Here is a 25238-nt window from a genome sequence, read left to right on the forward strand (position 1 = left end):
AATTTTCTCAGGCGAGGTTACGGGCGGGGGATTCTACGGGTGCCGGGAGGGGCCGAGTGCACATCCTCTTATCACCGCGAGGTGCGGCTGTGCCTGAAGCAGTAGCACCCGGTCTTCTGAGATTGCTGCCTCGGATTCGTGCTTTCTTCTCTCGTCCCCCTCCCCAAAGGAGTACCCTCCCCTTCACCCCACACCTTGGAGTAGGTAACTGGGCGCGGGCCAATCATGTACAATCCCCTCTTTGGGGACGAGGGAGGGAGCACAGCTGGTGCGTGCGGGCAGCCGCGCGCGCGTGTCCCAGTCTGCGGACTGGGCTCGAGTCCCGGAAAGCGAGGGGGCGGAAAGGAGGGCCAGTTTAGAGAAAACCAGAGACTGGGGTAGAAGAGCTTGGGTTCTTCGGAGCAGAGAAAGCAGGAAACACCGCAGGTACCTGTTCATGGGAGTGCAGTGGTTGAAGCATCTGCAAAGGGGGGAATGGCACCTCTTCGTTCGTGGAAGAGGATTATGAGAGAGAGAGAGAGAGAGAGAGAGAATCCTGTCGGTCCGCTCCTGGAGAGTTCGACTTTGAAGGTAGAAGGGAGAGATAAATTGGGGGGAAACCGACAAAAAGGGGAGAGGTGACTCCTTTGAGCGTGAAATTCATTTATCCCAGCCCTGCCAAAGTAGCAGCCTGGAAAAATACAGCCAGATTGTATCAGTAGCCGGGCCATGCTGGAATCATAAGACTGGAAGAATTCTAGCCTAGTGAAATTTGCAGTATCATTCTTTTTCCCTCTTTTCTCCATCACTGTTATTTTCCTTATTCCTTCCGTGATGATGTATCAGATGGCAAGCAGACAATAGAATATTTTAAAAGTTCACTTTTGTTTGTTTCTTCAGAAGAATCAGGTTCTAGCTGCTGAGTAACTTGCCTTGGGCTTGTCCCCGTCACGTCTAAGGGCACACATTTTAGGTATCTCGTTAAAACTGCACACTCTCTGGTCTGTCTAAGCAGTTTTAGATTAGAAAGAGGTGGAAACCCCACCGACTACAGGCCTCTTTGGAAAAGTATTCATTAGGGTAATTACAGGATCCTCTGCCTATTTGGAGTTAGAAACTCCTCCCCCAAAGAGTTTCATGGTTTGTTTTTCTCAAAAATGTTACTGGCTAAGTGGTTTAGTTGGGAGCATCGTTTTTAAAGATACATTTTCCAAAGCAGAGGTAAATTACAATGTTGCAGTGTATGCTGGGGGAGGGGCGGCAGTAGTTTTCCTAAGTACTTCTGAGATCCAGGATTATGTAGTCCTTTCTGTTTTGAGGGGGAGATGAAGCAATATTCCATATATGCTGGGAGAATCGTGCCAGACTGCCAGATCTAAGAGAGACCTAAAGCAGGATCACTCCAAATGTCCGTTTTGATTTGACCTAGAAATAAACAGGTTGCTGCTGAAGGAAATGTTAGCACTGATGAGGTGAATTAGGGTTAAGGTATTTTCTGTTGAAGATAGGAATTAATAGATGTATAGAAGAAAGTAGAAACTGGGAATATAGTCCTTCCGGAAGGAGTAATATGTTAACAGCCCAGGAAACTTGAGTGTAGAGGTTGAGGCAGCTGCAAAGCATTAATAAAGAACTGGTTATTTGTAGAGAAGCAGCCAAGTTTGTAAACTTAAATATAAACACTACAGGGCCAGAATTTATTACAGATGTCCTTTATTCGGGCTGTATACTTTAGAAGTGAGTTCGGTGACTTTTTAGTATTACAGTTGATTTTTAGTTAACTAGTTACACATTTAACTAGCCTCAAATAAATCAACATTACAAACAGATGCTCAGGTATTTTGAATGGATACAGCTAAATTCCCTTTGATTATTTTTTAGCCACCATGTTTGTCTTTTCTTCACTTAGCCATGAAGTGTTTATTCTCAAGTTTCTTCAATAAAACCTTTACAACAATGGAAATAGTTGCTTTTTCTCATGCATGCCTAAAAATATCAGTAGCTAAATGATTGTGGGGGAGGGGGTTTATTGGGCAATTCTAAATTAAATAGTGAAAAACATTTCCTGCCCTGAATCCCACATGACTAATCCTTCTAAATTAATACTTCCATCTACCTGCTGGTTTTATCCACTTGGATATCATGCCAACATCTCAAACTCCCGTGTATCCATATTTGACCACCATACTACCCCTTTCTCCTGATGCCCCAATGTCCTTTGAGAACATCTTGAAATTAGCTTTGAAAACCCCTTCCCTAGACGCTGGTTTAGGACAAGTAATAAAGTTTCATATGCAAGGAGTTAAGTCTGTTACCTTCCCACTGCTACCACCCTAGGCCAAACCTATGGTATCTCTTGCTTGGGCTATTGCAAGAGGTTCTTTACTGGTCACATTATTATATGGCTGTAACCAGTTAACCTTCCCAAGGGTAATTAGTTCACAACCCAAACTAAATGTAATGATTATAAATCACCAAGTAGCGTAATTTCAGGAAAATGTTAGTTACCTCTCTGCTCACTCAACCCCATATCTGCCAGAAAAGAAAAGAAACTCAGGGCTTTCCATAATTAACAAATGACAGGAAGTCTTCATTATCTGAGGATAATTGTCAGCAAAGGAAAGTTCACTTAAAGTAGATCCATTCGATGTGGATACCAAAATTTTACCATAAGTGGTACAAAAGAAGGAATGATCAAAACATCTTTAAAAAAATTAAATTTGGGGGGCGCCCGGGTGGCTCAGTCGTTAAGCGGCTGCCTTCGGCTCGGGTCGTGGTCCCAGGGTCCTGGGATCGAGCCCCGCATCAGGCTCCCTGCTCGGCGGAGAGCCTGCTTCTCCCTCTCCCTCTCTCTGCTGCTCTGCCTACTTGTGCTCTCTCTCTGTGTGTTAAACAAATAAAAATCTTAAAAAAAAAAAATTAAATTTTTAAAAGTTTTATGATTATAACCAAGACCATTAAATGTAACTATACTAATTACTTGTTTATTATAACTCAAGTGGCTTTTCTGTGTAATTATTCTGAAAGAATGTGGAATGGCATCTTGGACAGGCCTAAGCATTTAATGCTTGACTTTACATAGTCATAAAGTTATTTTTTGCAAAAATTAATCCTCTCCCACTTAATTTCTTTCAAAATGCCTTATTGGAAATTTCTCAATCCAATTATTAAACTGTTTCAACTGCCTGACCTTGGTCAATCAGAAGCTTTGCTTATGATGTGAGCTTCTACAACTTTTATTTGATTGAGCATAAATGATGTTGACAATACTTTTATCTGGGAGAGAGTCGCCAGCGTGTTATTTCTTGTGATTTTTTGCTTCACTTTGCAATGTCAGCAAACTGCAGGGATTCCAATATGGTAATAACTGAATAATGAGAAGTCTGAGTGCAAACTCCGCTCCCCTTAACCTGAATCCAGCTGTTGTTACTAGGACTGAAATACCCAAGATTGTGAAAAAATAATCATTTTTCTTCCTCCCTTCAGTGGAGAATTGTAAATGCTATCCCCAAGAGGAAGGAGCTTACATAGTTACAAGAGCTTGTGGCATGCCAGTTAGAGTTGTTGGGTGCTTTATTTGCCCGCAAATTTGGGGGAGGGGGCAGGCATCCAGCCAAATCTGTGTAAGCCCTTAGAAATGTGTTTGCATATGTTGACATCATCCATCATATGGGGTTTGTTCGGCGGGTGGGGGACGATTGAGAACCACAGAGCTTGCCAAACTCTACTATAATTTCTCAACCCTTCCCCTAATTAGTGTTTCTGTTTTTCATGTGGTTCCTTCTTGAAATGCTTTCTATGTCTTCTTGGTATCTAAATCCTATCTTAATATCAAATGGCCTCTTAGTAGTAGCCTTTTCAAAGTCTACTACTTTCCCTGTCTCCCAAGTGGGTGTGATTTGTTGCTCACTTAAAACACCCTGGTATTACATTATCTCTATAATAGGCATTTACCCTTCTGGTCCTTTGCAAGTTGAACTATGAAGTCCCCAAGGGCAGGATTATGGGTCAGTTTGCACTTAGTATGTGTGTATGTGTGTGTGTGTTTTTTCCCAAGCATTTGAACTGCCCCTCATAAAGCCAGTTAACCTCCTGCCTACCACTGTATGGCAATTCTAAGAATCCTGTGATGTTTCCCTTACAAGAGTTTTTGGTGCCCTGGAAAAATCATACAGCTAACACATCATAGACGTCTCGTCAGTGTTCAGACCAAACTAAAACCACATAAAACAGTTATGTGAGTTAAAACAGTTGAACACAACATTATGTACACAGGTATTATTTTAAGTATAACATGTACATATTAGCAGCTTAGCAGCAAAATGTAGATGACCTGAAATTCTAGCTAATGAAGTGGATAAAATTTAAATTACACTTTACTTTTAAAATCTAAAAGTAGCATTGAGTCAGCTCAGGAAAGCTCTATCACAGTAACTGAGACAGGAGTGTGCAGCATGCATTGGAGCTTCATTTCTTTCTGCCCTGCCTTACTTGGAGGGACTGGTCCCCAAATGGCACCATTTAGCTTACAGTTTTGAAATGGTGCTAAAAATAATATTCTTTTTCTGGTTCAGTAGTATTTTTGAGATGCTTTTATAATCCTGAACATTTTGGGAATCTCAGAATAAAGAATATATTTTGAAATCACCCTTTAACCACACTTTTTGGTTATATTACAGTCAGCAGATTGCTACAAAATACTGTTGCCTCTTGGGGCTGATTGCATTCCAAGTAATTACCCTGGAGAGGCCCAGCCCTGCTTGCCACTTTTTTTTTCTTTTCTGTAATTTATGTCTGTAGTTTGTTGTCTTTCTAGCTCTCTAACATTCTAGCTTAAATATTTTTTAATACAATCTGTTTGAAACAACTGTTTATAGCTTAACATTTGCTGACCAAAAATCCATCTTCTAATTACTGAGACTGTGTTGTAATGGAGTTTAACTAACCTGGTTAAATGAAGAGTAGTAGATCTGAAGGACCATCCTTCAGAATAGTACTTTTTCACCTTTTGGCCATCAACAATCCCTTTGACAATCTGAAGGAAGCTATAAAGATATAAAGATAAGGGGACCTAGCAGATAATTTAAATGTCTTAAAGTTGTATGTAAATCTGAAGGAGCTAGTGGCCCTTCTGCCACCAAAGATACTCACCTGGGGACGGGGGGACAACCTTCATTTTGTCCAGACTTTCTGGGAGTCCAGATTAGGAACCCTTTTAACAGAAAAAGTTACAGATGATCAAACTCTTCAAGAACTTCAGGTGGTGCATATACTTTTGAGGCCTGCAGTTCTCTGTCTTTAAGAAGTTTCGGTAGGCATCAGAAAAAGTTATTTGGGGTCAAAATACAACTTTTCAAAAGGAGGTCCAAATTTAACTTAACCCAAGCATCTTGCACCTAAATCGTAAACCGATTACGTTGTGCACTAAATGGGGTCCCTTGGTTGCCTGAAAGTTTTCTCTTAAGTGACAGAATTAAAAGCAGAGGAAATATTCCTTCTGTGATGTATATGTTCCTAATAGAAGGGAATGGAAATCTGGAAGATAAAAATCTAGGTAGAGAAAGTTCTTTTATCTAGGTGTGGAGACCACACAGGCAGTGAGCAGTAGCCAACCTTTGATTTAACCCATGGTTAGTTTTCATCTGGGTCAGCAAACTACTTTGATTGCCTCTAACAATGTAAATTATTTGTCATATATAAACCAGTGATAGTTAAAAGTTTACCAGGAATAACTGCCTTTTATGCTATAGGCATATAGTCAATATGCTAAATGACTGGCTAGTCTAAATACCCACATAGCTTACTGTTTTATTACTTTCAAGCCTCTGTTTAGAAGTTACCAGATTAAAGGGGGCTTTCATGATGATGCTCTAAAGATACCAACCCCCACCCCACACCTTCTCTACTCTTCTTATCCTTCTTCATCTTCCTCTGTAAAACTTAGCGTCTCCCACATAAATTTTGTATATTGTTCCTCTGTTTTCTCCCCTTCCTCCCACCAGAAAGTAAGCTCCTGGCGGACAGGGCCTTTGTGCAGTCCACTGCTGCCTTCCCAGCACCAAGGACACAACTTCACTCCCAGCCCCTCTGCCACAGGGTGCTCTAGCCAAGCCACCTAGATACAGTCGATGTTCATTTTTTACGAACATTGATACAGTTTGTGCATACTTCTTCATGGTTTAAATGAGTGTGAAAATGTATACATGTTTCTTTCTCTCATCTTCATTAAGTGGTTTTTACGTCTTTAGCGTAACGTCATTTTTTTCTTCCCTAAGGCCTCAAGTTTTGCTTCTTTGCTGAAATCCTTACTGGAAATTGAATTCCTAGGTTTGCCCACAAAATAATCTGCAAGCAACAGTATTGATTACATCTTCATGATACAACAGAAATACAGTTAATTTTACAACAGAAGTATGTGTTGAGTATCAGGCAAAACATACACCCAGAGGACAGTAAAATGGTCACTTGGGTACAGGAATGCCATGCATACGTTACTAGCCTGTTGAATCCAAAGCAGAGCTCCTTGAACTAGTCTCCTAGGTGTGATCAACCTTTGGACCTAACATGACTTTCAACAACCCAATTATTTGTCTCTTGGGGATTTTAAGACTGCAAAGGTGTTTGTTAATTGAGATGCAATTCACATACCATAAAATTCACGCTCTTAGACTGTAAAATTCTGTAGTTTTAGTGTATTTGCCAGATGGTGTCACCATCACCACTATTCAATTCTAGAACATTTTCCATCAAAAAGAAACCCCATACCCATAAGTAGTCACTCCCTATTCTCTCCTTCCCCCCAGTCCCTTGGCAACCTCTAATCTGCTTTCTGTATCTTTGGATTTGCTCTTCTGGATATTTCATATACATGGAATCTTAAAATATTTGGCCTCTTGTATCTGGCTTCTCTCACTTAGCATATTGTTTTCAAGGTTCATCCATTTTGTAGCATGCATCAGCACTTCATTCCTTTTTATGGGTGAATATTATTCCATTGAATGAAATACCACATTTTATTTATCCACTCATCAACTGATAGTCATTTAGGTTGTTTCCACTCTGGGGCTATTACGAATTATACTGCCATGAACAGATATTTGTGTACAAGTTTTTGTGAGAGTATATGTTTCATTTCTCCTGGGTATATATAGGCATGAAATTGCTGCGTCGTATGGGAATTCTGTCGTTAACCTTTTGAGGATTGTTTCCCAAAATGGCTGCACCATCTTGCATTCCTTCCAGAAGAATATAAGGGTCTCAGTTTCTCTACATCCTCACTGATACTTGCTGTTATGTCTTTATAGTTATAATCATCATAATAGGGGTGAAGTGTGGTATCTCATTGTGGTTATTTGCCTTCCTCTGATGGCTAAAAATGCCCAACATATTTTCATGGGCTTATTGGCCATTGTATGTCTTCTTTGGAAAAATGTCTATTCAGGTCCTTTGGCTATTTTTAATTAGGTTGTCTTTTAATTATTGCATTTTAAGAGTTTTTTGCATATTTCAGATACAGTTCTATCAGATTTGCAAACTTTTTTCCCATTCTGTGGGTTGTTTTTTCCCTATCTTCATGGTATCCTTTGAAGCACACAAATTTTTAATTTTGAGGAAGTCCGATTTATCTGTATTTTCTTTAGTTGCTTGTGCTTTATGTGTCACATCTAAGAGATCATTGCCTAACCCAAGATCATGAAGATTTACACGTATGCTTTCTTCTAAGAGTTTTGTAGGTTTGGCTCTTACATTAGCTCTTTAATCCATTTTGAGTTAATTTTTATATACAGTGTTAGGTAGAGGTTCACTTTTTTTTTTTCCTGAAGATTCCACCTATATAGAGAGAGGGTGCATGTGCGCAAGCGGGGGGGTGGGGGAGGAACAGAGGGAGGGAGAGAGAACGAAAGAATCTCCAGCAGACTCTGCACTGAGCGTGGAACCTGACGCCGGGCCCAATCCCATGACCCCAAAATCATAACCTGAGCTGAAATCAAGAGGCAGATGTTCAACTGACTGAGGCACCCAGGTACCTGTGAGGTTCTTTTTCATTCTCATGAATGTATATATCTTAGCCCAGAACAATCTCTTGAAAAGGCTACCCTTTACCCCCCTTGAATGGTGGCATTCTTGTTGAAAATCAATGGACCATGAATCTGTGGGTTTAATTCTGGACTTTCTATTCCATCAGTTTATATGTCTGTCCTTAGGCTGGTACCCACGCCATCTTGATTACTGTGTCTTTTATAGTAACTTCTGAAATCAGGAAGTGTGAATCTCTTTAACTATGTGCCAAGGAACTATTCTTCAAAATAAGTCTAAGCAGGCCCCAAACTAACCTAATTTACTTAGGAACAGAATGGCTGTCTAGACTTACCCAGCCAGATTCATTTTACTCCTTCCTTCATTTTTTTTTTTTTTAAGATTTTATTTATTTGTCAGAGAGAGAGAATGCTCAAGCAGGGGGAGAAGCAGGCTCCCCACTAAGCAAGGAGCCCGATGCAGGACTCGATCCCAGGACCCTGGTATCATGACTTGAGCCGAAGACAGACACTTAACCAACTGAGCCACCCAGGCATCCCACCTTCCTTCATTTATTCAGCGGTGATTTTAGGGAGTTTCTATACCAGCACAACTGTGAGCAGTGTTGAACACTGGACAACATAAAGAAAAATCTAATGTCCAGGAGATGGTTTTGGAAATTTCATCCCAGGTGGGAGGTTTTCAGCCAGAGCAGTGATGGTAAGGATAGGACACTCTTAAGAAATGTTGGGACAGAATTTTTAGGACTTAAAATGGATAAATTATAAGTGGTGAAGGAGAATAAGGGATTGGAGCTACTTCTATTTCTGGCTTGGGGGTGATGAGTAGATGGGCGGATGGGATGGTAAAGGAGTAGACTGCACTGGGCTGAGTAAATACACTCAATAGTATCATCTGTTCTTTCAAGAAGTCCAGGAAGGCGGAAGGAAAGAACAGGGTTATGAGAAGGTTAAATGTGTTTTGTTGGGTGTGTTTTAGGATGGAGGATGTTTGCCATCTGGGATAAAAATTGCAAATAAGATGGGTAGTTTCATTATTACTTTAGGCCTCAGAAGAAACAGAGCAGGGCACCTGGGTGGCTCAGTCAGTTAAGTGGTGGCCTTTGGCCCAAGTCATGATCCCAGGGTTCTGGGATCATGGCCCCGCATCGGGCTCCTTGCTCAGCAGGGTGTCTGCTTCTCCCTCTCCCTCTACCTGCCGCTCCCCCTGCTTGTGCGTGCTCTTTCTCTCTCTCTCTCTCTCAAATAAATAAATAAATAACATCTTTAAAAAAAAAAATAGAGCAAAGACACTCTTTCCTCCAAGACATTTGGTAGGAGGGTTGATGTTGATACTCTGTATTTTCCCTGTAGCAAACATTAGGAGGTGGGGTAGGTTAGGGAACCACAGATCTTAAGAGTAGTAAAGCGGAGTAGCCACTGAGAACTGTAGATAAAATAACAAGAAAACAGAAAATAGGAATGAAAAAGACAAGACAGAGGATCGGTTCAGGAAGTCTAACAGCTAAATACCAGTTCCTAAAAGAAAGAACATAGAAAATAGAGGGGAGGAGATTATCAGTGAAATATTTCAAGAGAAGTTCCCCATAAAGAAGCACAGTATGGTTTCCAGATTGAAAGGACCCATTTGACAAAACAGGGGAAGGGGATTAAAGGTACAGATTTACAGGGGCACCTGGGTGGCTCAGACTTTTAAGCATCCAACTCTTGATTCCAGCTCAGGTCATGATCTCAGGGTTGTGAGATAAAGCTCTGCGCTCAGCTGGGAGAATCTGCTTGAGACTCTCTCCCTCTGCCCCTACCCCACTCATATGCGGACATGCGTGCTCGCTCTCTCTCTCTCTCAAAAATAAATTTAAAAAAAAAAAACAGAAAAGATACAAACTTCCAGTTATAAAATAAATGAGACATGGGAATGCAATGTTACGGCATAGAGAATATAGTTAACAATATCGTAACAAGTTTATATGGTGACAGATGGTACCCAGATTTTCGTGGCAATGACTTCATAATATATGTAAACGTTGAGCCACTATGTTGCACACCTGAAACTAATATAATATTGTATGTCAACTACACTTCAATAAAAAAAGGAAGGACCTGTTTGAGTTCCCAATACAGTAACATCAACACGAAGACATGAATAACTACAGGTTTCCAGAGAAAGAAAATAGGCCAGAGAGGAAAAGGATCAGGAATCAGAATGGCTTCAGATGTCACAACAGCCAATACCAGAAGCAAGACAACTGAGCAAGGCCTCCATATTTCCAGTAGAAAGTGATTTTCGGCCCATACTTCTATATGCAGCCAGGTTATTCAGTCCACTTTGAGGGCAGAGAAAGATTTTCAGACACTTGGTACAAAAAGCAGGAGAACAAGCCAAGAAGAGAGACTGGAGTAGGGTACAATACAGGATGGGGCCTGCTCTTTCCGCGACAGAGCTGGTGCTCCCAGTCAACTCCTGCACAACTCTTTTATACATGTTGAAGCTTTAAAGTGAACAGGCCACAACAATGTGAATGTGTTGAATTCCACTGAGCTGCACATTTTAACATTATTAAAATGGTATATCCATTTACCACAAGTTTAAAAAAAAAAAGATATATGGGAGGTAGAAACAGGCAGCACATACAAGTCTTACAGTTTAGCTGTCAAGGGTAGATAACGGACAGTGGTGAAGGGGTGGGAATGGGGAGTGGTATACAATTATTGTACTGCTTCCCCCTTGGAAAGTTTTTAAATTTGGAGTCAGAAAACTCCAAGAATGTCTGTGTAAGTGCCCAGCTCCCGCCCAGTAGGAGTTTAGTTAACGTGGGCTGAATCTGACTGGGATGGCTGCACGTTCTTTCCTGGCTGTTTCCTGGGGCCTTGGCATTGACATTCCATCTGGGGCAGTCCTCCCAGGTTCCCGTGAGGAAAGCAGCATTGACGACATCAGATAAGTTTTTCACCGTTTAAGTACTTTGAGCGATGGCCTCCAGACAAATGTTTAATTCAGAAAAATAAATGTAGCCTAAACAAATCTTATTATCTTACAGCGTGAACGTCCTGCCTGAGGACTATAAAGACTAAGTAGTTTGAAAATGGAAAACCAAGAACCAGCGGATCCTTCTCAAAATACCAAACAGTCTATTATTTCAGAGGAGGTATAAACTGTTTTTCTCTTCTCTGCCCCCTCCCCACACAGAGCTGAGTTTAAATGAAATGTAGAAACTGTTGTTTCAAATGCTTATATTTAATTCTTTGTGTGTGTGTATTCAATTATTAAACACAGGTTCTTAAACATTGTTCCTACTCCCTTTTTAGGACTCAGGGACATTTTGCTCTTGTGTGGGAGCAATAGTGTATCTCTTAATTATATGCACTAGTGAAGTGTTTTTATTTTTTTTAAGATTTTATTTATTTATTTGACAGAGAGAGAGGCACAGCGAGAGAGGGCACAGTGGGAGAGGGAACACAAGCAGGGGGAGTGGGAGAGGGAGAAGCAGGCTTCCCGCCGAGCAGGGAGCCCGATGTGGGGCTCGATCCCAGGACCCTGGGACCGCGACCTGAGCCTGAAGGCAGACGCTTAATGACTGAGCCACCCAGGCGCCCCTAGTGAAGTGTTTTTAAAGTGGATTTGGGCTGTTGACACAAAAATTCTCAAAATTTTATTAAAAGTTTCCCTGGGAAGAAGAATAAGTCATACGTGAGTTTTAGGGTTTAGACATTTCATACCTAAGTATCACGTCTTAGTTAGCTGTTTATGGTCTCAATATATATGTTTAAGAACAATAAGAATCTAAGTTGTTAGTTGTAGTCTGAATTCCAGAACTAATGTATGTGTTATATGTTATTTGGTTTAGCTTTTAATAAGTCTCTTTCTGCAGGAACCATTGCAGTGGATAAATTTTAAATCCTTCACCTTGGAACTCTGACCTTGACATCTTCCTGCAGTTGTTTATGATTTAAAAATCTTTCCATGTTGTCTGTGAATAGATCTGCTGATAATTATTAGGTTGCTGCTGGCCAGAAGTGAAAGATAGGATAGTGAGAAAAAGGCTACTGCTTTATGTCTGCAGTGAATCTCTTCTGTCAGTTCAGTATAGTGCCGTAGGTAAGTTAGTCCAGGTAACTGAAACTCAATGTCTAGGCAGAACAATCCTGGGCCACCTGTCTTGGATGGGGTGGGAAACCCACGTGTTCCTAGAAATGCGGTTATTGGACATGGTTTCCTCAGTCAGCCTTCCGGTGTGGTCATTGACTATAAACCACAACTGAGGAGTCTCTACCCACGAAACACACCTCTGTGATGAGCACCCAGCTCAGAGGATAGAACACTAGGTCCCCGAAAACCCCTCACTCCTGGTCCTCCCTCTCCACTTCCCCGCACCCCCCGTTTTTTAACTCTCATCTCTTTTCACCTCTATCACTTCCCAAACTCCAGAAAGAAACTGAACCACCCTTCAGAAAAAAAACTTTCCATACTTTGAACTGAAAACCTTCCTGCAACTACTGGGAGGGGCACGTGAGCACCGGGAGGGCCAGGCAGAGAAAATCTGAAAGAAAACAAACCTTCTAAGTAAAATCCTCAGTTTGAAAATCTCCCAACTTAATGTCTCCTTTTAGTTAATTTCAGAAGGAAAATGGGTCAAGCTTGAAAAAACAACGTACATGGATCCTACTGGGAAAATAAGGTAAATGATTTTTTTCCCTTTTGTAAAATGCGCAGTATTTGGGTTCTCAGTCGGGTCTCCATTTAGCATTTGACATAAACTCTGATAGCTTCCTCATTATAGACTTGGTCTTAAATGAAAACTCTAATTCAGTGTTTTCTGTCAGAATGTCTGGATCGCTTATAATCTCTGAATAAAATTACATTGTCAGTTTGTTATAATAACTAATCAGGAATTGATTTTTAACACCATTCTCCCTGAGGAGATTCTTATGAACCTGAAATTTGGGGCCAGCCTCACTTAAGCTGATAAAGCAGCAGAATAATTAGCCATCCGGGCTGCCTCCTTCTGGTCACACCAATTTTTAATTTGTAAATTAGAAGGATTAAGGAGGGAATAGTGCTGGGTTTGAGGTAAAACTTACATCCTTTACACCTTGCTCGTGGAAATGTGAATTGGGGGGAAAAAAAAGTTTTGCAAAGCATTTCACTGTATGTACCAGACATAAAGATATGACAGACACCCTTCGACCTAAGTAATCCCATTGCTGAGACTGTTTGGAGTCAGGTTTGTGCATGAAAAATGTTCATCAAAATTTAAAAAGACAACAAATTGAAAGCACCCTAATCATTTTAAAAATTGGGAAATGATTGTTATAGTGCAACATAAGAGAATATGATGTACAGTATGAGGGAACATAGTCAATGATATTGTAACAACTTTGGTGACTACACTTGCGACTATTTTGTAATGTACATAATTATTGAGTCACTATGTTGCACACCTCGGATACAATATTGTGTGCCAATTCTTCAATCTGAAAGGGGGGAAATAATTTTTTAGTGTATTCATTTGGTAAAATCTCTGCAGTCATCTACAAAGCAGATTCTGAAGACAAGTAGCAATATGAGAAAAGTGATTAATAATGTTGTTCACAACATAGGAAATGGTATATATGCTTTTTAAATTCTTTCCAAATAATGTATTTAAGAAAAGCCTAGAAGGGAAGCTGGCAAAATATTAAAGGCAGCTGTGCGGTAAACCTTTTCTGTTTTCCAAATTTTCTGTTTAGGAAGTTTTTGATTTTATAATTAACTGTCAGAGAAAAATGTGTTAAAAATAGATTAAGCATTTCCTTAGTGAAATATAAAAAGGAATGAAGTGGTGAATGAGAAAATACAAAAATATAATTAAATTTAGTATCCAGATTACATGATATAAATTAATTAATATAAAAAGTCCATTTGCTAAGTGATCAGATCACAGAGTTTCTTCATGAGAAAATATATCTTATCATCCCTGTGAAAGTATGCGGACTTGTCAGTAATAACTGAGACCACTTTAATTACATTTACTAAACTATTAAAAGTATTAATAAAGGCCAGTGTTGGAGAGCTGCAGGAAACATTAAGCTATCCAAAGCATTATTAAATTAAAACCTGAAAGTAAGAAACTGGGCACACTGCAGTCCAACACAGGGGAAGCATACAGAACACTTATTTACGTGAGTTTGATGTGCAGAACTAAGTAGGAAATTACTAGCGGGTATAGGAATACAGAAATGTGGCCAGGCCCAAGCCTTCAGGAACACAATATGCTCAAATGTACTTGTATTTGTGAAAATGTAGACAGATTAGAACCCAATTTGTAGTGATATGGTTTGACTCTCTTTTCCCTACAAAGTTGTTTAAGTTTGTAACAGATACAACCCTTAACACTAATTGATCGAAAGAGTACGTGTTGGTTTGCACCAGCTCATCTCTTCACCTGACTCATCTTCCTCCATCAGCATTTCTTAACAGGGATGTGCATCAGAATCACTTGGAGGCTTTTTATCACAATATTCGCATCCAGGTCTCACCTCCAGGGCGTCTGTCTCAGTATTGAGGGGGGCACCCGAAAGCCTACCAGATACCATGCTTACATGGCCCTTTATAGCATGTTCACCTTTGTTCTTGCACGTGGACGTCTTCCCCATGACTTCCAAGGAGCTCTTTCCAGACACATTGACATTTTGTACCAGAATGTCAGGCTTTGCAGAGTGAATCTCTGGACTTTCCCATAGGTCATGATGTATAAACTTATCAAATGTTTTATCTGGTACCTGATACATAAGCATGTTGGTAAGGATGAAATAGCAGCTCGAAAATCCTTTGTGCCACCATGTTATTTGTGGATAAAGATATGGAATTGATTTTAGTTGTGTAAGAATTGCTGGCAGCATCCCCCTTTATGGCCATTCAGGACTGAGCCAAAGTCATCCTTTATTGCCATTCCTGCCTTTTGTGTTTGTTGACTAGGCTAACAATATGTCCTGGGAAAACAGGCTTTCCTATAACAAAGACTCAAAAACTGGAGTAGCTTAACTAGAATCAGAATTCGAAAGCTACAAGAGGCATTTGAGATAACTTACTCTTAATGCCCTAGTTTTACAACTGAGAACAGTTTCAAGGAGTTTGTGGCTATGGGGTTAGCTGGTAGGCAGGCAGAGACTAAGATTTTCTGACTCAGTCAAATGTCTGTCTCTCAGAGTCCCTTGAAGATGATTGGAGCTCTCATGGGGCATTCCTGATCTAGGATTCCTTATAAATGCATTTATATTTCCTTGCTCATGATTCATGGCTTGTTACTGGTTATTTTACTTCATCTTAACCACTGTAATGATGCTACTCTTTTTGTTTCCCTTATTCCTAGTGTTTTTGGGGTGGCACCTTCAGTGTTCCTCAGCACTGTCTTCTTCAGTCTTTACAACTAACCTTAAGAGGTAGCAGAGAGAGCTATGCCAAAAGGTGTTTTGTCTCTTGCAGTCTGTATTATTTACTGATCAGAATTGCTTGTTGGTTGGCTTCTTGTTACTAACAGGAATGTTGGGCAGTTGTGAGTTGTCATAATAGTGTTTGGTTTTCGTAGGTTCATTTTGACACATTTGCCATTAGAATTTGCATATAATACCGAAAGATCTACAGTTTACAGAAAGGTTCTTTTTTTTTTTTTTTAAGATTTTATTTATTTATTTGAGAGAGAGCACAAGCAGGGGGGAAGGGCAGAGAGAGAAGCAGACTCCCCGATGAGCAGGGAGCCCGATGTGGGGCTCGATCCCAGGACCCTGAGATCACGATCTGAGCTGAAGGCAGACGCTTAACTGACTGAGCCACCCAGGCGCCCCCAGAAAGGTTTTTTTGTTTTGTTTTTTTAACTAGATTAAATAGCTAGATTTTTTTCCATAGAAATGTGGCACAGTCCAACCCTTAAGGACAAGCTGGTCAAAAGTGTGAGGGCCCCTCTGGGCAGCCCATCTCCTCAAACCCACTCTTCTGTGGGGAGGCAGACGTTGATGCCTTTCTTACCCTAGTCTCCAGCGCCACTCAGATGTCTTACTTCTCTTAGATCCAAAGTTGATCTGCTTCTTCACTCCCATCTCTTAGCACTGCTCCTTTCTGTTTAAGGGATAAGAGTGAAGGGGAATTTCCTTCACATGTCCTTCCCCTTCAAACACAATTGACACAATTGTAGCAACTGGATTTTCAGGACAGCTTTCCCCAGAAAGAAACAGCTAACCACGGAAAGGGAGCAGGAACCTGCCATTGCTCATCTCACTTTTTCCTCTGTGGACCATTTTCCCCTTAGGTATAGATCTCACACATGCAAAAGAGAGCACTTACCTAAATTTAGTAATTCCTCAATGAATAAATGGAATGGTCCTGCTTTCTTAAATTGTTATTTTAGGTCATGTGTAAATAACATCTCAGGAGTTCATATTATGCAGAATATCTTTTGTTCTTAGCAAAAAGACTGGACTTTTCATAGGGGCGTAATTTGCACAGACCACTCAGTAGCTTTGTAGCTTAATTGACTGCTCACCTGTAGATTTATGATCCAACCTGAAATATTTCCAGTGGACGATTTGAAAGGCAGCTCAAGCGAACAACAGGCCTTCTCTTTAGATAGCATCAGAGGGTTAGATGTAGGGCGGCATGTTTTCTTTGGAAAAATTTTCAGGAGCTACAGGAAAGCACAGTTGGCTTTTCCTGTACAGACGTGTATGGCTGTGGTCTTCCTGACCATTATCATTAGAACACTTGCATGCTTTGCATTTGAAAGCTCTGGTTGTGGACCGAAAACCCAAGGACATTCCCCCTCTGTAACACCAGTGATTTTTTTTCTTCTCTGCCTGAACAGAACTTGGGAAACTGTGAAACGTACAACCAGGAAAGGACAGTCGGCTGATGGTAGGAGTGCAAACCTGTTACAGCTCTTCATGAAGGAAGTCACTGCACATTATTGCAGGAGGCGGGGTTCTTTTTACTTTAACCAAGACCTCAGAGCAGTTCTCTTCAATTATGATCTTTCATCTTTAAACCTACTATTGCTTTTTGCATTGCTACATGACTAAATCAGGCTTTCTTTTAAAGATTTATTTATTTATTTGAGAGAGCGTGGCAGGTGGAGGGAGAGAGAGTTTAAGCAGACCCAGTGCTGACATGGGGCTTGATCTCACGACCCTGAGATCACGACCTGAGCTGAAAGCAAGAATCAAGACGCTTAACCAAATGCACCACCCAGGCATCCCAGTCAGGCTTTCTTTATAAATAACTCTGGCTCCTGTTATCTCAGCTCAGTACAATATTTTGAGGGGCAGGTATACTAATATTTAGAGCCAAATATAAGTCAGTATAACTTGAAGCCACATACTATTGTCTAGATATGACTTTTCGAAATCCTTTGTATTCTCTTCAGAGGACCTAGGTGAAAGCCTTTAATTTGGAAAAATATTTGGCCCTACTTTATGATGGACCAGTTGCTTTATAAGCTGATGAGGAAATGGAGTTAGGAGACTATTCTATGCATTCATTTCACTGTCCTTTCCACGCACAAATGCTTTGACTGCAAAGATCCTGAAAATCACCTCTGATCTAGGGGAGGTTGGGCAGTAGGTCTTTGTTTTTCCCTTTCATTTTGTTGTCTGTTTTTACTGAAAGTACACAGAGTAGCTGCAACAGCTGCTGTTTCTGCCTGTGGGGATAGTTGGGGGCAAGGGAGTAGCCAAGAGCTTCCCGTAGGCAATTTGTGTTTTCCAGAACACAGTGGGATTTTGCCTATGTTTTAAGGCCATGCAAAAGGTTTCTCTCTTGGGAGAAAAGGTCCTCGATCCTAAAACAATCAAATCCAGTGTAGCTAGCGTTTACCATAAACAGCAAGACTGACTTGATTCATTGCTTCAAGGACGTACAAGCACACGTAGATGACTGTCCCTTCCCCCGCGGTCTGGCTTGCTGCAGGGTGAGAAATGGGCCTCCGCAGAGGTTAGCATAAGGCAGGAATGAGTCCTTGACCCTGTGCTAAATGTTCACGGACATTTCATTAGGGATTCCCTTGGTTTGATCTCCTGCTCACAGGCGTGGCGGTCATCCCGGTGCTGCAGCGGACTCTTCATTACGAGTGCATCGTTCTGGTGAAGCAGTTCCGGCCACCGATGGGAGGCTACTGCCTAGAATTCCCTGCAGGTGAGTCCCTGAACCGAGGGACCGCCGGGCCCGGCGCCGAGCACTGCAGCGCGTGGACCCTGAACACTTTCACCTGTCCCTGTGGTTTTAAGTAAAACAGAAGCATCCCTGCAGCGAGCTGCCCCCGGTCATGTTCTAGTGACTCGCTAAGCCTGAGAGCGAGGCAAGGGTAGTGTCCCAGCTGGCCTTTCCCGGCCACCTCTCAGCAACATTCTAACTTCTCTTTGAGGAATTGCGTTTCCCTAGTTTGTCAACTGAGTTCCATTTTCTATCACTAGCGATCTGCCTCCGACCAGAAACTCACAGTAATAACGAGGTCAGACTCTTAACTCCAAAAATTATGAAGGGAAAAGACATCTTGATCTTCCTATATGTACACAGGCTAGGGAAACGGTCTTAACTTCCACTAGAATATTCTCTTGAGTTGCACGGTTAAGTATTTGAAGCTCTTATGGCATCATAGGACTTAATTGGGTTGTTCCCATCTGAAGAGATTAGATCTCATTTATTTATCATTAGCGGTATAGGTTTTGTACTTTGAAATTCCAGCCCATGAGAAGGCATACCAACTTTCCTTCTCATTTACCAGCCATTTCACTGGAGAAATTAATAACTTTAAAAGTAACAGAATAGGCTGTATTTTACTTTTTCATTGCGTTATTTCGAGTAAAATAATCCAAGTTCTGTGGTCCTCCCCACTTGGCCTCCCTATCAGCTGCCTCGAGTCCGCCAGCCTCCCAGCCTTCTCCCTCGCAGGTGATGCTCATGCCGGCCTTTCTGTCCAGGCCGCAGGATCGCTCTGCGAGGGAGGAAAGCAAGTAGGTGACACTGTGACCTGAGGAAACTGGAAAGAGTGCCAGGCTTCCTGGGCGGGGGCACATAGCTGGGTCCGTCACCGAGGCCAGTGGGCCAACACCACCGAGCCACTTCTCACAGGAATCCGCGCTTTCCGGGCTGCAGAACACAAGTGCCGAGACACTCGTGGGAACAGTTGAGGTCTAAATAAGACGAACAGATGGGAGCTACCGGAACCTATTCGATCTGCCTAGGGTTTTTTCTTTCGCCCTTTTTTCTTAAAAAAGTTCCAAACCTCAGTCAGTTGTACCTGTACAACCACGTTCCACAGTCCTCTGGTTCTTCTCATGTAGCTCAACCGCAATTATACTAGAAGAAGGAGAGGTTCCAAAACCCTGGATTTCCCTAGCCCACCTCACAAATGGTTTGAACTTCCAGGGCTCATCGATGATAATGAGAGCCCAGAAGCAGCCGCTCTTCGGGAGCTTGAGGAAGAAACTGGCTACAAGGGCGATGTTGCCGAGTGTTCTCCAGGTGTGTATTGCTGTCCAGGTGTGCGCTAGGGGACAGACTCTTGAAAATTAGTCAAGCCGTAGATTCTTCTGTGTGTAAAGGATAATGCGGGTGTTCTTTATGCTCAGGATTCAGATGGCTTCTGTCTTGGCTAATTCACTGACAAGAAATCCTAGTTAGATTGGGTCACCCTCTACCCGTGAGCCTCCCCTCCGCAGGGCAGCCAGTTTGACCAAGAAGGCCCTGAAGCTGGAGCAGAAATGTGAAATCCGTTACCTTCCCGAGATTCCCACGTCCTAAGCTTTATGCTTTCTTACCTCATCCATGTGCCAAGCACCTCACTAGAGTTTGTTTCTTGTTGTGGTGACAGGAGTTGACAGCATGGCAGTACCACCTAACCCCTCAGACTTAGCACATTTAGGAACTCGGGGGACGGTACGAGTGCTGGCTACGCATACGCTCGGCGGTCCTGCAGCTCCACTAAGCGGATCGGGTCAACCGTCGTTTGCCTGCACGAGTTCTGTGTTAACTATGAATCACGAGCCCAGGTTTCTTCCGAAGACATTTAAGTAATGAAAGAAGTGGCACGTGACTAGTGTCTGTCAAGGTGATCTGTCGCTTCTCTCCGTAGCTGTATGTATGGATCCAGGTTTGACAAACTGTACCACACACATCGTGACAGTGACTATTAACGGGGATGATGCTGAAAACGTGAGGCCTAAGCCAAAGCCAGGTGAGTGTGCAGTGGATACGTTTAAGGTGCTTCTGTTGCATTAAAGACCGTTTAACTTGCCACTGATTTGGTTTCTGGCTTGTCAGAATAGGCTCGTAGGTCCTTCATCAGTACTCCAGGCCCTTTTCCTAATCTTGGGTCCTTTAGCATTTTTCTTTCAGCACTTACTGAGCTTTATGCTTTCTTTTACAAAATGTCAAATTAACAATATTTACGTATTTTCTGTGTGGAGTTTATGCCCACATGGTAATATGAGCCACAAATCTGAATAGTAAACAGTGAAAATCTTCAGAATCACTCATTTCTGTCTTCGTGTGTTTTAAGAATGGCATAAATTATTGTGAGCAGACAGCAGCTGACTAGTCTTCATGGGGTTCTGTACTTAGAGGAGCGTGTAGGAGGTTCCTGGCTCTGTTATTAATTTCTCAGCAAGTCTGGACTCGAGCTTTGATGCCTCTGTCTGTCCATGTCGTCTCCCACCCCGTTACAGGTGGTGATCTCACACACACACACCCCCCCACACACACACACGGTCACATGTCACAGCCGTACTCTTCCATTTCTCACCGCCTCACGTGCTTCTGAATGTTCCAGTCCCTTTGCAGCTGATTCTAAATGCTCGGTTCAAACTTGCTAATACACGTATGACATGCAGTGCAAGAGCCGTCCTCAGAGGTGAACAGGATCACCATTAGCCGGCAGTTCCACTCCTAGCTCTACACCGCAAAGCACTGAAAGCAGGGGCAGGGGCTCACCCGGACACTTGCACACCAGCGTTCACGTAGCCGCCCTCACGGTACCCGAAAGGTGTCCATTAGCCGATGCACAGCAGGACAGCATCCAGCCCTTAAAGAGACCTGCTGGTGCAGCCCGTAACAGGATGAAGTCTGAAACGCTGTGCCGAGTGCTTAGTGCAGCCAGACAAAAAAGTGTAAATAGGGACACCGGGCTGGCCCAGTCCATAGAGCATGCGACTCTTGATCTCCAGGTCATGAGTTCAGGCCCCACTTTGGGCGTAGAGCTCACTTTAAAAAAGAAAAAAAATTTTTAAGCGTAAATCTTGTGCTTCCACCCATATGAGGTTACCTAAAATCCGTGTATTCATAGAGACAGAAAGTAGATAGAGGTCAGCGTGTATGGGGACGCACTGCTTAGTGGCTACCACGCTTCTCTTTGTGAGGCTGACAAAGCTCCAGAGAAGGATAATGCTGATAACTGCACAGCAGCGTGAATGTATTTAATGCCTCTGAACTGTACCTTTAAAAGTGGTTAAAATGGTGAATTGTGTGTATTTTAACAACTTAAAAATGCATGTGTCGTGTATCCTAGAACATGCTTTAAATGTTGCTATTACACATTTGATTTGGAGAACAATAATTTTGGCACTGTTGGAATGCTTTTTACCACGTACCCAGATCAAATTAGTAGAGACCCAGGTTTCTGTTGAATTCTTCCGCCCTTCTCGGTGTGTGTTGCACAAAAGCCTCGCAGTGTTTGACCGCAGTGGGCCCTGCTCTAACGCCGTCCCTCTTGTCTGTTTTCAGGAGAAGGAGGTATGTTACCCAGCTAGCAGTGGCTGACCGTGTGTGTGGCTTAGCGCGGTGGAAATGGCTGCAGGCATTTGGTGGTGTTCTGGTAGGCCCTCTTATTCTTCAGCTTTGTTTTCACTTGCACTTTGTTTGTTTAGAATTTGTCGAAGTAATTTCCTTACCAAAGAATGACCTGCTGAAGAGACTTGATGGTAAGCATTAAGACTATTCCCCAACTTCCTCAATTTTCCCCATCCTCAGCCCCATCCAGTGGGGCACTAAATAGAATTCCCCTTCTGTAATTATAGTCTTCCTCATTAAAGTCAAATACCTAGAAACTGTTGTACAACTGCAGTTCACAACAGTAATTTTCCTTTCTGGGTGGCAGAGAGTTTGAAAATGTGAGCAAAACATTCTACGTCAAGTGAAAGCTTTCAGTAGTGTGGATTTTTTTTTTTTTTTTCTGTAGAAGAGTCAGGATGATATTCCTATAGATTTGCCAAAACTCTATACCTCAAATCTCTAATCCATGGCAATGCAGAGGCCTAAGTAGGTATCTCTTAGCTGATCCTCCAAGATGCTAACCTGCTGGATGGTTCTCTGTGCAGGATTGAAGCTAAAGGAGAATTTAACACTATTCCTTCTGCAAAGATGGAGGTATAGGAAGAGCAATATGCTGATATAATGAATCACACTACCGGTGTGACCCCTAGTAAATCACTGGTCGTGTAATTCCTGGTCAAGCCATCTCCTAGGGATCTGGTAAAAAAAGTAATTAAGGTTATGTGGACAAATGTCCCCTGATAGAACCACAGTAGGAGGTACTGTACTGGAGACAGACAGAGGCCCGGCTGGGAGGGCCCCATTCACTCATTTGTAAAGAAACAGATAATCTTCCTAATTTGAATGTTTTAAAACTTTTACTTCGAAAAGTAACTTGAAGCACTGTTTGACCTGAGGCTTTGAGGGCTCTCTCTTCCTCTCCTTCTATAAGAACCAGTGGCTTACAATTTTATTTCTGATGTCTGTGTTGTTTTAGAAGTATGAGCTTCCAAAAATGACTGTGATTTCAGAATTCCCAGAAAGCACTCCTTCCTACTTTACCTTTTTAAAAACTAGACCTGAGGGGCGCCTGGGTGGCTCAGTCGTTAAGCGTCTGCCTTCAGCTCAGGTCATGGTCCCAGGGTCCTGGGATCGAGCCCCACATCGGGCTCCCTGCTCGGCGGGAAGCCTGCTTCTCCCTCTCCCTCTGCCCCTCCCCCAGCTCATGCTCACTCTCTGTCAAATAAATAAATAAAATCTTAAAATAAGATAAAAAACATAAAAACTAGGCCCGAGGTAAAAAGCACCAGGGTCTCATATTAGAAACGCTCACACCGAAGCAAGCCACGGTTTACTCAGAGAAAGCTGTAGCTGCCAGTGACGGACAGCACAACTCGGGAGTCTGTCGCGTCTGCCTGGGTCCCCTCAGCCGACCGTGTATCAGTCACGAACCAGAACACATTTCGCAGCCTCTCCCGGCTTTTCTCCTAAAACAGGACGAGGGGTAGCCCCCGTCTCTGAGGAGGCAGCAGTAAAATTAAACAAGATAATGTTGGCACTAAAGGGCTTAAATGTTAGACACCGTGTGTCTTACAGAAGTATTCTCTCAAAGAACTAACTTCCTTCTCCCTTCCGTCCAACTTCACCTCCTTCTAGCCTTAGAAGAGGGGAAGACAGAGACAGATCTGTAGAAAGAGGAAGGGGGAAAAGAACCCTTTTCCCTAGCTTTATTAGAATCAAAATACAGCAATCAAACCATTTATTCAACAAGTTAACATTTGGGAAGGTATTTTGAGTTGTTTGCTCTAAGGAATAACTTTCAACACTTACCAGGCACCTACCATGCACAGAGGACCACCTAACCCTGCCTTCCAGGATCAGCATGTCTCTGAGCGTGTTCCTGCACTAATGGCTAGGAAAACAAGTGACAGATGCCAAGTCTGATCACCTCCACCAGAGCGACACAGAAGTTCTCGTTAAAGCCCACTGTACAGCGTAAGATTCTGAGACGTCATTCTTTAAAAAAAAAAATTTTCTTTATTTGAAAGAGAGAGTAAGCACCACCAGGGGAAGGGAGAGGGAGAAGCATAATCCCCGCCGAGCAGGGAGCCCGATGCGGGGCTGGATCCCAGGACCCCACGATCATGACCTGAGCCGAAGGCAGACGCTAAACCGACTGAGCCATCCAGGCGCCCCTCAAACCTCATTCTTGCTAGAATTCCAGTCCTGTCATGCACACAGCTTAACTTGTGGATAGAAAATACGTATTCCCTAGCAGTGGAGAAGACAGATGAACCCCTCTTTGAGGGACTGAAGAATCACCACTGAGCCCTGGAACGAGCTATAAATGAACAAATCGATCTACAAACTTAGAACGTTGCTGTTTTAACACATAAAACCATCTCGAATGTGTGATCTTCTGCCTTTATGCTTTTTTCTTGTTCTTGTCTCTTGCTGGAACTGTAATCCTGCTTATATATCCTTTCATCTTCTATCTCACTAGAGTAAGATCCTTGAAGGCAGAAAATGTCTTGTTCACCACTTTACCTCCGGCATCCGGCACAGGACCTGGCACATAGTAGTAGCTCAGTAAAGACGGACTGATTGATAAGGGGCATTGTCCTTGATTAACTTCATTATCTAACTTGTATCCTTTGCTTCCTCTAGCTCTGGTAGCTGAAGAACATCTGACCGTGGACGCCAGGGTCTATTCCTACGCTCTGGCACTGAAACATGCAAACACGAAGCCGTTTGAAGTGCCTTTCCTGAAGTTTTAAGGCCAAAGGACAGTAGCCATGTTTTTATAAATAAGACCACCAGGCCTCCTTCACTAAGACTTTGTATTCAGCTTAGCTTACTGTAGACTTGAAATTAGTTTTCATTAAATAAAAGCAACACAGAATACATGTGGTGATATGGAATTGTAATTACAGGTAGGCTGTAGTCTTCATTTAAATGCTAAACTCCAGCAAATAGTTATGAAAAAGAACATAAATGCAGATACCCGGTTTTTAATCCAGTTTATTTTTAAAGTTCAGCTGTTCCTTATCTAATCTACTCCAACAGGTAGGATATTTCTAGAAGAAAAATGACCTGAATTCCAAATTAGGTCAATTATTCCCACCCTCAGCCCCCATATAAACTTCTGTAACTAGATATGCAAATAACTATGTACTACATCAGTGTTTAAACAAAGTTTTTTGGTTTTTTTTTAAAGACAGACCTATACAGGGACTTTACTGGTCCTCCTAATTATCCGCTATAGCATAGCAGAGTGTAAAATCAAGAGACAGTAACATTCATGAGAAGCAAATGTTTACACTTGGCTAGTGTCCTCCTACCCACCTAACTACTGAAGGTAAACAAGCTGTTAGGTAATGAAAAATGGTTGATTCCATTCACTTATAACAAGGTTAAGAAGCTAATGAAAATACAGGGCCCTTCCCTCAAGC

At 42.2% G+C, this 25238-nt stretch overlaps 1 protein-coding gene across 1 annotated transcript; it reads left to right on the plus strand.

Annotated features, from left to right (window-relative positions):
- Positions 1-11: 11 nt before the first annotated feature.
- On the plus strand, positions 12-24744 carry NUDT5 (nudix hydrolase 5). Its single transcript, XM_021696683.1, has 10 exons — positions 12-200; positions 11054-11161; positions 12624-12691; positions 16850-16899; positions 18067-18174; positions 19408-19503; positions 20114-20215; positions 21760-21768; positions 21903-21956; positions 24454-24744. The coding sequence occupies exons 2-10, from the start codon at positions 11099-11101 to the stop codon at positions 24561-24563; spliced, it is 660 nt and encodes a 219-aa protein (XP_021552358.1). The 5' UTR covers positions 12-200; positions 11054-11098; the 3' UTR covers positions 24564-24744.
- Positions 24745-25238: the final 494 nt, after the last annotated feature.

The sequence above is a fragment of the Neomonachus schauinslandi genome, chromosome 5 (assembly GCF_002201575.2).
Source record: "Neomonachus schauinslandi chromosome 5, ASM220157v2, whole genome shotgun sequence".
NCBI lineage: Eukaryota > Metazoa > Chordata > Mammalia > Carnivora > Phocidae > Neomonachus > Neomonachus schauinslandi.

Excerpts from the sequence above, each read along its gene's own strand:
- NUDT5 (XM_021696683.1), top strand. The coding sequence starts at position 11,099 with ATGGAAAACCAAGAACCAGCGGATCCTTCTCAAAATACCAAACAGTCT. Across the intron at positions 11,162-12,623 it reads AGTCTATTATTTCAGAGGAG|TTAATTTCAGAAGGAAAATG; the intron begins GTATAAACTGTT and ends GTCTCCTTTTAG. Across the intron at positions 12,692-16,849 it reads GATCCTACTGGGAAAATAAG|AACTTGGGAAACTGTGAAAC; the intron begins GTAAATGATTTT and ends CTGCCTGAACAG.